The following is a 16,417-nucleotide window of genomic DNA, read 5'->3' on the forward strand; positions in this document are numbered from 1 at the left end:
ACTTAATCAAATAAACACAACATAATCATATAAAACACCCAAATATAGAAACAAACTTAATCAAACAAACACAACATAATCATAATCAAAAAACACCCACAATAGGGAAACAAACTTAATCAAATAAACACAACATAATCATATAAAACACCCACAATAGGGAAACAAACTTAATCAAATAAACACAACATAATCATAGAAAACACCCACAATAGGGAAACAAACTTAATCAAATAAACACAACATAATCATATAAAACACCCACAATAGGGAAACAAACTTAATCAAATAAACACAACATAATCATATAAAACACCCACAATAGGGAAACAAATTTAATCAAATAAACACAACATAATCATATAAAACACCCACAATAGGGAAACAAACTTAATCAAATAAACACAACATAATCATATAAAACACCCACAATAGGGAAACAAACTTAATCAAATAAACACAACATAATCATATAAAACACCCACAATAGGGAAACAAACTTAATCAAATAAACACAACATAATCATATAAAACACTCACAATAGGGAAACAAACTTAATCAAACAAACACAACATAATCATAAAAAACACCCACAATAGGGAAACAAACTTAATCAAATAAACACAACATAATCATAGAAAACACCCACAATAGGGAAACAAACTTAATCAACTAAACACAACATAATCAGATAAAACATCCACAATAGGAAAACAAACTTAATCAAATAAACACAACATAATCATATAAAACACCCACAATAGGGAAACAAACTTAATCAAATAAACACAACATAATCATATAAAACACCCACAATAGGAAAACAAACTTAATCAAATAAACACAACATAATCATAGAAAACACCCACAATAGAGAAAACAAACTTAATCAAATAAACACAACATAATCATAGAAAACACCCACAATAGGAAAACAAACTTAATCAAATAAACACAACATAATCATAGAAAACACCCACAATAGGAAAACAAACTAAATCAAATAAACACAACATAATCATAGAAAACACTTACAATAGGGAAACAAACTTAATCAAATAAACACAACATAATCATAGAAAACACCCACAATAGGGAAACAAACTTAATCAAATAAACACAACATAATCATATAAAACACCCACAATAGGGAAACAAACTTAATCAAATAAACACAACATAATCATATAAAACACCCACAATAGGGAAAACAAACTTAATCAAATAAACACAACATAATCATATAAAACACCCACAATCGGGAAACAAACTTAATCAAATAAACACAACATAATCATGGAAAACACCCACAATTGGGAAACAAACATAATCAAATAAACACAACATAATCATATAAAACACCCACAATAGGGAAACAAACTTAATAAAATAAACACAATACAATCATATAAAACACCCACAATAGGAAAACAAACATAATCAAATAAACACAACATAATCATATAAAACACCCACAATAGGAAAACAAACTTAATCAAATAAACACAACATAATCATATAAAACACCCACAATAGGGAAACAAACTTAATCAAATAAACACAACATAATCATAGAAAACACCCACAATAGGGAAACAAACTTAATCAAATAAACACAACATAATCATAGAAAACACCCACAATAGGGAAACAAACTTAATCAAATAAACACAACATAATCATAGAAAACACCCACAATAGGAAAACAAACTTAATCAAATAAACACAACATAATCATAGAAAACACCCACAATAGGGAAACAAACTTAATCAAATAAACACATAGAAGCCCTACTTATTAACAACAAAAACAAAATTAAACTAATATTGTTTGTTTGTGTGTTTTTGATTTTCGCGCAAAGCTACACAATGGCTATCTGTGCTAGCCGTCCCTAATTTAGCATTGTAAGACTAGAGGGAAGGCAGCTAGTCATCACCACCCATCACCAACTCTTGGGCTACTCTTTTACCAACGAATAGTGGGATTGACCGTCACATTATAACGCCCCCACGGCTGAAAGGACGAGCATGTTTGGCGCGACGGGGATGCGAATCCGCGACACTCAGATTACGAGTCACACGCCTTAACACGCTTGTCCATGCCGGGCCTTAAACAAACGGATAAACTAATATAAAGGAACACTTTGATACCTATACTAACTAATAACCTAACATATACTACAATGCCACCTACAATCCCGTACCCTTTTACACTCTCGTCCCGGGAACGGTGAGTTGCAAACTCTCTTTGTTAACCTGTAGATGACCTAAAAAGGTCGAAACGTTGTTCTCTACTTTATTTTAACAAAAGTGTTAATACCCATACCAGCCGTCTTGAGATACGTTTTTACTTCAAGTGGGTTTCTCGTCCTCACGGGTATCGAAACTTTAATTTAGCGTTGTAAGTCGGCGGACATACAGCTATGCCCCACAGTATTACACTTTTAACAAAACATCTTTAGTGAGTCCACACCTGAAATTTAAATATACATATATATATTCATTTATATGTTTAAAGTATTGTTTTTTGCTGTTTCAGTTCTATTTTCAAAAACATTGTAGGGGCTTATAATTTTACCTGCAATTATTTTCCGTCACTTTGTATTAAATAGAACTTATTTATTTATTTCTGACACTCATGGTGACCAGAACACAGATATCTCCTTGCGTAGTTTTGTGTTTAACTACAGCACATTCCTCCTAATAGTTAGTTGATATTATTATATAATTTTTTTTATCTTGTAACTCATTTTTGTTACTTCCCCTGCTGGTACAGCGGTAAATCTACAAATTTACAACGCTAAAATCAAGGATTCTATTCACCTCAGTGGATTCAGCAGATAGCCCGATGTAGCTTTTCTATAACAAAATACATATTTTTGTCATATCTTATATTATTTGAGCGCAATATTTCCATGTTTTCAAGAAACTTCCATTTTCTTGAATTTTCAGTACGTATTTTCTCGAACAACACATTTTGTCTTTTTTTTTTAAGGTGTGATTATATAGACATGTGCTAATATGCACGAAAAGAAGACAGATAGCCGAAGGAATGGATGGCTGAACGGACGGACAGACGAATAGACAAATGAAAACTTACGAGGTTATTCCGTATCTGTTTCTTTCTTATTATGGGCATATATACACAATGTACTTATCTGTGCTGTGCCCGTTACGGGTATCGAAACCCACTTTTTAGCGTTATAAGCCTCTAAACTTATCGCTTATCAAATTAAAAGGGGCAAATACTTTATTCCTAAAATTTTAATAAGAAAACATTTAATTTAATCTGAAAACAAAAAATATTTTCCAAAAGCCTAAATAGAAACTACGATCGTTTACTCTTGGTTTTCTAGGGAATATTCTATAACAAAAGAAAATAGTTCATTAGTCTTGCCACGACATGAACTATTTCTATTTAAAGTCGTACCAAACGGCTTTTAAAATGCGGAAGTATATTCCAGAACAGACTTTAGCATATTTTTTCATTATATATTATACTTTATGATCCCAAACGCGGACTTCGTAAATAAAGATTAGTGTTTTCGTAAGAGTTTTTAATTAGACATTCAGAACACACCAGCAATCTGCTCATAAAATACGAAAACATACTGAAGTATGTACGCATGCGTGTCTATATGTATAAAACATATAGTTTATAATTATACGCATTCCTGATGCGTTAACTTCAGAGAATTGCATCATCAGAATTACCACAATTTGTTCTTAAAATGTGGTCAATATGATGAAAATATCTTGTGGACAATAAGCTACATGACGGTTCTCCCATAGAGATACGTAAATCTTAATTTAGGTTACTAAACTAACTTATTTTAATAACACATTCGATCAGTCTACTTTCACAAACAAGAAATTTACTCTTTAATTTGTTAAGCACAAACCTACACAATGAACGGGCTATTTTAGCGGTGTAAGCCCTCAGACATTCCGTTGAGCTACCAGGAGGGGGCTTGTTACAAATTAACGTAGACAACTCAAAAATGTAATAAAATACAAAGCACGTTTAAAAAGAAGTATATTTTCTCTACGCACGAAAATATCCTAAGGATAACTGGCATATCTTGTGAGATGAAAGCAAGTATTTTACGCATAAAAGTTTATGTTTAGTTAAACTATGTATCTCGGTGCGAGAAATATATCGTAGGTTTAAATTAGTATTGTGAACTTAAAGTATTTATTAAAATACTAAACTATGCACTGTATGATGGATTAAATAATTTCTTGTGGGATGAACTAGGTGTTGTAGAATTAAAGCATGTGTAGTAAAACTGAAATATACATTGAAAAATGAACTGGTTGTTGTAGAATTAAAGCATGTGTAGTAAAACTGAAATATACATTGAAAAATGAACTGGTTGTTGTAGAATTAAAGCATGTGTAGTAAAACTGAAATATACACTGAAGAATGAACTTGGTGTTGTAGAATTAAGATAATTTTTTAATATTATAAAATAATGTTTTTTCTTTTAAATATCAATGTTCAAGTTGTACTTTTATGTGGGCCCGGCATGGCCAGGTGGTTAAGGCACTTGGCTCGTAATCTGAGGGTCGCGGGTTCGCATCTTCATCGCGCTAAACATGCTCGCCCTCCCAGCCGTGGGGGCGTTATAATGTGACGGTCAATCTCACTATTCGTTGGTAAAAGAGTAGCCCAAGAGTTGGCGGTGGGTGGTGATGACTAGCTGCCTTCCCTCTAGTCTTACACAGCTAAATTAGGGACGGCTAGTACAGATAGCCTTCGAGTAGCTTTGTGCGAATTTCAAAAACAAACAAACAAACAGCCCTTACAGTCTAAACAACAGTTAATCGAGTTAGATAAAAAAAAAAAGAAAATTAGATAAGAGGGTGGACAATCTATTGATTTATTATTTAATTTTGTATTTACCTTACCTATTAGTTTTAACTATATTTGTCGTTTTTAGAGAACAAAAGATAGATTAGTTTTCAATGTCAAATTTGTAGAACGTTTTTGAACGTATCATTTTATTAGCAATGCGCTACTTTCCACTTACCTCCACGTGATTCTTTTACTGTTATTAATTATTTCAAAGTTATATTATTAAGAAGTTCCAAAAACTGGTCTTGAGAAACATCACTTAATAAACTATTAATATTAAATAATGGTTTTATTATTTCTCTTTTTTTATTCCCATATCCTTCATGGAACTAGCCAATCACGATATACCTACGCAACTGGAAAAATAAACTAGTCTGTTAGTATTAGGGTCCTTCCTACCACGTGGTATCTACACATTCCGCCTAAAATTCTTAACCTTCAGGATTCTCGAAGGAGTTCAGCAGTAGTTGTACAAGGAGCTTTTAACAATGCTCGTAGATAGCATTATCGAAGAAATAAGAAACAGATAAGACACTGAGAACCTGGTGACACGAATGTCATCACCTTGGTGATGATGACCTTAAGAATTGCGATATGCGTTCATATCGGACATAAGAGAACAAAGCGGCAGACGGACTCTTGTAGGCCCACATTTGTTTTACTGATGTCCAATCAAAACGCAGAAGTTAGTAGCTGATGTCAAGTAAATGATCCTCTGCTGGTGCGTCATCAAAACACTTTGACTATTCGTTAAATTCGACAAACCGTTCAAAGAAATGGCAGATAACAACTAAACTTATCTTTTGTTTTAATAGTAGCAGGCAAGGTATATGATTCAAACAATTTTACTCTGCTGGCACGAGCAAGAGTCAACCTAAGGAATAATAATTAAATCCCAAATAAACTAAAGAAAAAATGTAAACATAAACAGATCTACTAACACAGGCACGAATAAACATGTAATATAAATAATAAAACACGAGTTCTATATGCATATATCTGACGCAGCTATAAAATAGCCATGAAATAGGCCAAACAATAAAACATGAATTCTACATAAACAATATTGAAATATACCTAAAGTTTCCTATAATCGAGGAAATAAAAATAATTCTACATATGCTGTAACAAAACAGACGCAAGCTCTTCTATAACCAGGGAATTAAAATGTGTTATGCATACAACACATTGAAATAGGCGTAAGCTCTTCTACAGCCCAGAAAAACGAAAAAGACGTAAACTATAACACCAGAAAAATAAAACTAATTCTAAACATTCTTTGTTGGCATATGTACAAAAATATACATATTAAAAATAAAACATATATTATTGATATTCAAAAATAAAACACATATTATTGATATTCAAAAATAAAACACATATTATTGATATTCAAAAATAAAACACATATTATTGATATTCAAAAATAAAACACATATTATTGATGCAACTCGTTACGCCACATAAGATACTTAAATAATTCAATAATCTTTCTCAAAAAACAACACAAGTATTTCTTCCTACGAATAAACAATGATTTATCATCTACGTAAATATCACCGATATAAATATGGAATCACGTGCAATCCAACAAATCAAATATCAAACATCTATAAACACATAAAAGTGATATACAATTACAGAGTCTAATGAACGAAACATAAAGTTCCACATACACATTCCTATGTTAATAATAAAAACTTACGGAGTGTGAGAAATGAAACTATAAGTTCTGTATACACAATCCTATGTAAATGATAAAAACTAGAGAGCCTGAGAAATGAAACATAAAGTTCCACATACACATTCCTATGTTAATAATAAAAACTTACGGAGTGTGAGAAATGGAACTATAAGTTCTGAATACACAATCTTTTGTTAATAATAAAAACTAGAGAGCCTGAGAAATGAAACATAAAGTTCCACATACACATTCCTATGTTAATAATAAAAACTTACGGGGTGTGAGAAATGGAACTAGAAGTTCTGTATACACAATCTTTTGTTAATAATAAAAACTTACGGAGTGTGAGAAATGGAACTAGATGTTCTGTATACAAAATCCTATGTAAGTGATAAAAACTAGAGAGCCTGAGAAATGAAACATAAAGCTCCAAATACACATTCCAACGCTAATAATAAAACCTACAGAGTGTGAAAATTGTAACATAAAGTTCTGAAAACACAATCTTTTTTTAATAATAAAAAACTATAGAGCCTCATGAATAAAACATAAAGTTCTATATACACATTCCTGATAAATTAAACATGAAGCTTCTATATACATAGTACTATTAAAACTATTTATAAATTTATATAACCTGAGAAATCAAATATGGATCATCCATGTACACATTACTGATAGAGATAAATCATACTATGTAATCAAAAGAATAGAACTTGAGATTTTCTGTATTCAGTAATGAAATAAAATGATAATGAACAGATACGCAATTTAAGGAATAGAGCAGACGTTTTTATATTCAGTTTGTTAAAATCTATATACTTGAAAGCTTACGCTACAAATATCGTGGGCACAGCTCAGATAGCTCATCTTTGTGTTTAAACTTAAAGAATCAAAACAAAAGGTATGTAATGTGAGAAATGAAACCGAGGGTTTATAAACATTATTTTTTTATTTAAATCTAGGAAATAAAACACGTAACTTCTTTCCACATTAACGCTACTGGTTACCAAAATCTACGATATTTAAAAATGTGTTTTTTATTAGCAAACAATGAACCATTTTCCTAAAATCCAATAAATAACTTGACATTTCTTCAAACATTTCATCGACGTAAAAATGTAAAATAAAATAAGGCAAAATTTTAAGAATCCAAATATATTTTGTAAGCAAAACACATATACGTATTAAAGACCACAAGTGTTGGCAAAAGCAGAGAAAACGTATTGGTTTTACCCTAATAATCTCTTCCCACAGAAAAAGAAATAATATCAAATTGGTCAAGAGATGGAGTTATAAGCTTAAAGTTTGTACATGAAAGAAACAAAAAACTCAGAGTTATTCTATGAGACGATATGCCGCGGCTAAAATAAAAGAACAGACATATCAAAAGTAGCATTTAATACTCCAGACATATTACACTGACAGAACCAGATATGCGTTTAAGCGAAAATTCGAGTCCTCCAGATACTTCTGATTACCAAAAAAAAAATAATTCTGAGTACGTCACAGTAACTTTTTCCCTTTAATAAATGTGCTAAGGATGGTAATTCTATTACTTAGCCCACCAGTGGCAGAACGGTATATGTGTGGACTTATAATTCTAACAACCCGGATTCGATACCCGTGGTGGGCATAGCACAGATAGCCCATTGTGTAGTTTTGTGCTTAATTCAAAACAACAACAATCTATTACGTGTTAGGAACTATATGTTACACATATGATGCTAACAGGGTTCGACAGTTTAGTTAGTTAGTTAGTTATCACCATTAGATTCCATTTAGAAACAAAGGACCGCAATCGCTTGCGGATTCTTCAACAAGTATTTAAGTGAGTAGGTTGTTAGCCCACTGCACTGAGCCGTCCCTAATTTAGCAGTGTAAGACTAGAGGGAAGGCAGCTAGTCATCACCACCCACCGCCAACTCTTGGGCTACTCTTTTACCAACGAATAGTGGGATTTACCGTCACATTATAACGCCCCACGGCTGGGAGGGCGAGCATGTTTGGTGCGACGCGGGCACGAACCGGCGACCCTCGGATTACGAGTCACACGCCTTACGCGCTTGGCCATGCCAGGCCCATTCGACAGTTTAAACATGTTTAATGTTAGACTGATCAAGAAATTCCATCTTTACTATGAATAAACGTTTGTTGCGTTACTTATACTTTCGTTTACCATTACTGGGTATTTCCATTTACTACCATTCGCCATTACTGGGTATTTCGCTATAACCTATTTTTTTACAACACCAAGAGTGAACCCAAAGTAACCAGATAATAAAAGTATATTTTCAAAACTATAAAAATGTGTGTATATTTATGTGTAATGGTACGAATTAAATTTTCTCAGAAATAGTTAGATGTGCCCTCGGAACAAAAGAGTAAAAAAATATAAGGACGAAAATTTGTAATCCACATTTTTCTCATAATTTAGATTCCCAAAAAGAACAATGAATTATAAACTCTGAAAAAATACGACTTACCAGTTACACCGTTCTTTATTTGCCTACACATTTATTCTGCGTAGAAGAGGAATACTCCTTCTCATATAAAACAAAGAGATGAAAGCAAGAAGTGGTTCGTACTTTCGTGATCGATTGAGCTTTTAGGTTGTTTTGAATATTCTGAGGGAATAAAGATCCACAATGTATATATACACGTCATGTAGACTCATAGATGTATCATGGCAATTATAACAAGAGTCATTCGTGTCTGTACTACATCTGTCTCACAACCTCACGCGCTGCTGCATCTAGAAACCGTGTCGTAATAAACTACAGTTGAAGTGTCCCAAAGAGACTATTTTATTCCTGTTAACATCTGAAGTTGAGAGGTCTTTTGAAGACGGTTTGCATCTCCAGAACCTTGTTGTTTATCATCTTATAGCATTGAAGACGGTATGCATCTCCAGAACTTTGTTGTTTATCATCTTACAGCATTGAAGACGGTATGCATCTCCAGAACCTTGTTATTTATCATCTTACAGCATTGAAGACGGTATGCATCTCCAGAACCTTGCTGTTTATCATCTTACAGCATTGAAGACGGTATGCATCTCCAGAACCTTGCTGTTTATCATCTTGCAGGATTGAAGACGGTATGCATCTCTAGAACCTTGTTGTTTATCATCTTACAGCATTAAAGACGGTATGCATCTCCAAAACCTTGTTGTTTATCATCTTACAGCATTGAAGACGGTATGCATCTCCAGAACCTTGCTGTTTATCATCTTACAGCATTGAAGACGGTATGCATCTCCAGAACCTTGCTGTTTATCATCTTACAGCATTGAAGACGGTATGCATCTCCAGAACCTTGCTGTTTATCATCTTACAGCATTGAAGACGGTATGCATCTCCAGAACCTTGCTGTTTATCATCTTACAGCAGAGAAAGAATTAAATAAATATTTTTTTTCGATAAGAAAAAAAATAGAGTTATACCCTGAAACTGTAAACGCGAAGATGTTTTCTGTTGATAATACACTCCAAAAAAATAGACGTAAATTTATTTATTGTTTTGAATGTCAATGTGAGATCTAACTTATATCTTTATTTGTTTACATATGTGTGTGTGGGTGTTTACACATTTTATATGATAAATGTTATACATTCGTATTAATTTCAACAAAGTTCTGGATTATCTCGATAAATGATACCTAGTTGTTGACATCTTACAGAGGCGTCGAAACCGGTGGTGCTGAGACTGCTATAGCACCCACACACACACACAGTTGACTTATATAGCAGCTGTAGGTTATATTATTAGTTAATTTCCTGTGGGGGCATACACCCCAATCCCCCTATACTGAATTGTCTTACGGTAGCTGCTTTTAGTAGCTTGTTATACTTTCATTGTGAAATCCCCATGTCTAACCGAACACCCCCACCCTGTGTCCTAAACCACTGTCTTGTACATGTGTAAGTCGTCTAATAAATGATATGTTTACTCTCAAACCGATAAAGAACAGTTGCTGGAAAAATCATTATGCTTCTCGGTATAAGTCTTAAGTTCTTTTCAACTAATTTCAACAAGAAGTGCAACAGAATATTTCTCAAGCAATTCTTGAAAAGTTATTTCACTTGTTCCCTACATAACACATTCACTCAAAGTGTCTCATTACATTCGTCCACATTGTTGTTAATTCAAATGGTAACAGCTACATTGATTTCCAAGATCTATAATCTACTCAAATATTAATGAGACATTACAATTGTAGCTTCTATATAGTTTATGTTATTACTTATATTCACACTAAAAATCTGATGAGGGAGTGAGAAGACATTGAAATCAAAGAGTTACACAAGCGTGAACTTATAACTCCCTTAATTTTAAATTGATACAAGCATGAACAAACACGAATTTTATATAATGCAATAAAAAGTGAATTCAAAAGCTTGAACTTATGACATAAATCTAAGAAACTATAAGCTAATGACTGCTATCTAAAAGGTTCAAATTTACATGTCTTATGACACAAATCTCAGAAACTCTATAAGCTGGTGACTGGTGTCTGAAATGTTCAACTTTACATGCCGACTTATGACACAAATCTCTGAAACACTACAAGTTGGTGTCTGAAATATTCAACTTTACATACCGACTTATGACACAAATCTCTGAAACACTACAAGTTGGTGTCTGAAATATTCAACTTTACATACCGACTTATGACACAAATCTCATAAACACTACAAGTTGGTGACTAGTGTCTGAAATGTTCAACTTTACATGCCGACTTATGACACAAATCTCAGAAACATTACAAGCTGGTGACTGGTGTTTGAAACGTTTAACTTTACATGTTGTAACTGTTATAGAGTACTTTGTATTGTATTGTATTGATCAGACAGACTAACAGTAATGCTTCTGAAGAGCCAGTCGCGGGTTGTAACCAGAATTGAAACGGAATGTTTTACAAAATGCTACTCTACTAGTGGAGAAAGGTTGTTTTAGTTGACAAGAAGATGACAAACAACAGAAGAGTATAGATGTAGAACTTTACAAAGATAATTTAACATGCAAACATATTAATTGTATAATTTTATCAAAAAAAATAACTTAACAATAATACCTTCCTTCTGATAACTTCTTAACAAAGACAATATCTTCATACAGCTACTTATAACAAGGATAACTGATGTTACTTGTGCTTTTACTAACACCAGTGTCTACATACAGTTACTTACAGCAAGGATAACTGATGTCACTTGTACTCTTACTAACACCAGTATCTTTATATACAGATATATTTTATCAAGATCAGTTCTTTCGTGAAGTTGTTTAATCAATTATTTCTTACATTATCAATAATTTCAAATTATTTTGAAGTAAAGCAGAGTTCTCAAAAATCGGTTCTTACCACGTGCAATAAATCATCTTCAGATGTGGATTTCGTAATAAAAAAAGTAGACTTTGTACTATCTGACCCAAACTAACTGTTGTAAAATTTTATTTAAACCAATCACAGCAAGTGTAACTATTTAAAGCTCATACGCCACAAAATTCTAATCTACAACTGATTCTTCCAGTCGATAATAAAGTCTAATGCTAAAATAATCCCTCCAACTGATGGTATGACGTAACGTTCTCAGCTAACCTCTTCCTACAACAGGCTGAAATATTTCAATAAAACACTTTCCACGTGCAGTTGAGATTTTTTTTTTCTGATAAAGTAGTCGCTAACAGTTCACTAGAACGTGTTATAAATTTCACTTTTCGACGCCTTACCACGTTTTGGTCTACATGGTTCTGTAGTTACATCACACAATATGTTAAAACTTAAAATCAAGGACTGTAACCACGTTCTAATAAGAACACGAAGTAAAAAAAAACATTACCTATAAAGAATAACTTCATTTGGGAACATAAAGAGAGAAATTTACGTGATCTCTAGCGATCAGCTTCTGAGACCTTTTAAGACTAATATTTGTAATACAGGGTGTTCGGAAAGTCACTGTGCAGTTTTATAACAGCATTCATTCAGTCTATTTAAAACCAGCAACTGATAGCGGTGTTTAGAAACAAAATAAGAAGGATCCAAGCCTGTATTGATGCCAACGGTGGTCACTTTCAACATTGTTTATAATTGTCATTCATATTTACTTCCTGTATTCTATATTGAAACATGTCTGTTAATAAATATATAAGTGCAAAGTGACTTTCCAAACACCCTGTATAATTCTAGACGCCTCTGGCGGTTACGAAAAATATCCTCCGATTAACTTTAACATTTCCAAGAGTAATTTCGGTGTTTTAACAAACATGGGAAACCAGTGTTTGTTTTATTTTATTTTTCAAAAGCATGACTTTCATCTCGTTATTTAAATATTTCAATAAAAGTTTTTGTTGTTGTTTTTCAGAAACAGTGACCTTTAACATTTTATTCAGATATTTTGTCAGCTATTTAGATATCCTATTAACCAAACTATTACTCAATGATCTAGCAAGAACTATAGCTATTCTATTGTTTTTATATCTTATAAAGCTAAGTGTCTCTTGCACTCTTTATAGAATTTATTTGAAATTATAAAAACCCTATAATCCGAGAGCTTTCGAAAGGTGGGTCATATTTCTTCAAAGGGTTTTCACCATGTTTTTCTGACATCAGAAAAATAGTATTTATTTGGATAACTTACAAAAAGGTGATACTGCTAAGGGTAAGGCTTAGCATATTTTTAAATAACTAACTCTTCTAATAGTACTAAGACTTCGTGTAAAAAATGACTTATCCCTGAAAGGTGAGTAATATTTCTCGAGTCAGTTCCTTAAACTAAGCTAAAATATAATATATGGAACAGTTTCCTGCGTAATTAGTTATCATGTAACATATAGTTATTAGATTCAGAAAATCCATTTGAATCGTTATTCAAATAATGTGTCTGTTAATTGTACATTTGTCAGGTGGAACATTTGATTGCGAACGTTTTAACTTTTTGCATCATTATCTAAATAAATACTTTAAACTAAAAATGAGAGTTAACTAGTAGCTTCTTGATACAACTTCATAAGATAATAGTGAAGACAGAGTCCTTTATTTTTGCTATTATAGATTACGATGTGATCACAACTGAAAACAAGACTGTTATTTTAAGCTTAGCTCTGGTCACGACTGAAAACAAGACTGTTATTGTAAGCTTAGCTCTGGTCACAACTGAAAACAAGACTGTTATTTTAAGCTTAGCTCTGGTCACGACTGAAAACAAGACTGTTATTGTAAGCTTAGCTCTGGTCACGACTGAAAACAAGACTGTTATTGTAAGCTTAGTTCTGGTCACGACTGAAAACAAGACTGTTATTGTAAGCTTAGCTCTGGTCACGACTGAAAACAAGACTGTTATTGTAAGCTTAGCTCTGGTCACGACTGAAAACAAGACTGTTATTGTAAGCTTAGCTATCTGTTGGAAATCATAGTCATATATATACATATATATATAAATGAAGGGGGAGTTATCTATGCAGTTATTACTTTAGGGTTAGTGTAGTTGGTGCAAAAGGAAATATTGCACAAACACTTAACCCACAAAACACTTTAATTATTATTTGTTTCAGATATCATAACTCTGTAGTCACTTTTGCCCCACCACGTATGATGATTTTCAGATTCAGAATTGTAAAAAATAAAATAAAAATGAAAACACATTTTTTTTACTTCAACTCGTTTTAACCATGGTATTACTGCATTTTTATTTTGTGGATTTCATCAACTTAGTGTAAGATACTTAACTTTATATAATACGTTGTCTTCGATCTGTTGTTAACTTCACTAAGAAGCTAGCTATGTGGTGCTAGCCTCGGTCTCAAAACCTTTCATAACACATATTAATCACACAAATGAAGCTGATTTCACACTGAGATTGTATCTATTAAAACGACTAATAATAAGCGGTATCATTTCAAGACAAAACTCCATGATGAAAAGCCGTCCCTCACAATGATATTCTTAGGGTTATATTTGCTATCCCCAGGATACTATTTGTGTTCTTACAGTTAATATACGTTAATTTTTAACGTCTATATGTATGAAATAAATAGGTGGACCAAACATTATAAACATAATTAACGTTTTAATCTGATGAATGTTTGCAACGCCACAAAAGTAAGCCTAGTTACGTTGACACTACTAAAAGAAACACGCCTAAAAACATAATTTGTGTAAGAATACTTGCAAATGGAATTGCGTCTCTTTAAGCAAGGAATAATTATATAAGATATTTAAACGAAACTACAGATGTGTTATCATGTGATGACGGTAGTCTAAAATTAAAATATGTAAAAAAAAAGAAAGTTAAATAATTTACGCCTGTTTTACTGTATTAAATCAGTTTACTTTTTATTTATTTAAGCTTTAATGCCAAAAAATTAAACTACAGTTGAAACCTGTAAAAGGAAGTAGGTTAGATATTTTTCATGCATTTAGATCACACGTTAGTAATAGTTTTCACAATTGCTTATATGAATTAATTAGTAATTATACTAGTTTTGGTTATTTTAAGTATTAATGTCCTAGTGTATTTAGAAAGAATAAATAGGACGTTCTTGTCATTGGACCAGGTAGGCACTCACGTTCTTATCAGATGTATAAATCTAAGTTTACGATTGGATTTGATGTTGTTAAACTGAACATATACAGTGAATAAAGAACTTCCTCAATTCTATTTGACCTTGTTCTGCACCTTCCATAAGTTTGAGTGTTTATCTCTACAAATGCTGATATGCACTTACCACCACGTGGCGTTGGTGACAGGCACAACGAACAAGAGGATCGTTGTCAGATGATGAACAGCGGATGTTTCACTTAGATATTTTCTCTTATACATGGTCATTTGCCTTTTATTCTGAGCTATAGAGATGCAAGATTGGTCACTGTCCAAGTTTGATTTAGCCGTACGATGAATGTCCGTGAGTTGAGTGGACAACTACCATAGCCATGATATCACTCACCACATGAGAACGGTAAAGTAAGGCTTAACATTAGCAGGAAATACTTCGGCCCTACTAATACGTCTTTAGACTAGTGAATGTGACTTGTTGTCTTCAAGCTCCAGGAAACTGATACAGAACATTCTTTACTAACGAAGTTCTTTCAATTACAAAACATTCGTAGGTTTCTAGAGTCTCTATCGGTTCGTTTGGGATAAACTGAGTTTTCTTCGTCCCAAATTTTCAGTTTTCGAAATACTTCAAGTAGTTTCAGTTAGTTCGTAGAAAAAAAGAAAAACTATGTTCATCAAAGTCATTCTTCTAAGTTCTCATGAATTTCATATGCCATCTTTTTCACAACACTACTGTCGTGGTTTGAAGTTCATTGCAGGTAAGCGTTGTTTGTAATGCTACTTGTTGTTTCTAAACGCCTACGTATAAGCTTGGTCTTTATACCGTGTTACTTCGTAAGTCTGCCGCGTACTATCGGGATTCATGATAGCAGCGCGAACCTGATACAGCCAATGAGAGGGGTGTGTGCACATGCGTCGCCTGGATAACTCTGGTAATGGCATCCTGCCGCTGAGTTAAAGAAAGGCTGGCCAATTGGAAGGATTTAGTATCACGACTCGTCGGAATGATGCTCAGAATGGAACTTGATAGGAACCACTTTCTCTCGGTCAGGGTGCACGGTTAGAATGTTTTCTTACACCTGTGGATATGAACGACTACCGTAGGAGCCTCCGTGCAGCAAGAAAGAACAGGTTTATTATATGCAAACCACAGCACAACAGTAAATATCACATCGGTTTAAATAAAGATTTTTCAGGCGTTTTAGCACTTTCAGAAATAATCTTTAAAGATTATTTCGAATATTTGGTTCTTTTAAAACAATTATACTGAATATTAGGGTGCTTTTTTTTATTCGTATCAGCTCAGAAGTTTTCAGC

At 32.9% G+C, this 16,417-nt stretch overlaps 1 protein-coding gene across 3 annotated transcripts in view; it reads right to left on the minus strand.

Annotated features, from left to right (window-relative positions):
* Positions 1 to 16,176, minus strand: part of LOC143231958 (protein Wnt-5b-like) — a 68,016-nt gene extending 51,840 nt beyond the window's left edge. Inside the window, exon 1 of one of the 3 annotated variants that reach the window (XM_076466847.1) lies at positions 15,270 to 16,176. In XM_076466847.1, coding sequence (XP_076322962.1) covers positions 15,270 to 15,370 — 101 coding nt within the window. In that variant the 5' untranslated portion in view covers positions 15,371 to 16,176. Of the gene's footprint in view, positions 1 to 9,029; positions 9,171 to 15,269 lie in introns of those variants that run through there. The other 2 variants (XM_076466846.1, XM_076466849.1) reach the window with 2 other exon arrangements.
* Positions 16,177 to 16,417: the final 241 nt, after the last annotated feature.

This window comes from Tachypleus tridentatus, chromosome 11 (genome assembly GCF_004210375.1).
Source record: "Tachypleus tridentatus isolate NWPU-2018 chromosome 11, ASM421037v1, whole genome shotgun sequence".
NCBI lineage: Eukaryota > Metazoa > Arthropoda > Merostomata > Xiphosura > Limulidae > Tachypleus > Tachypleus tridentatus.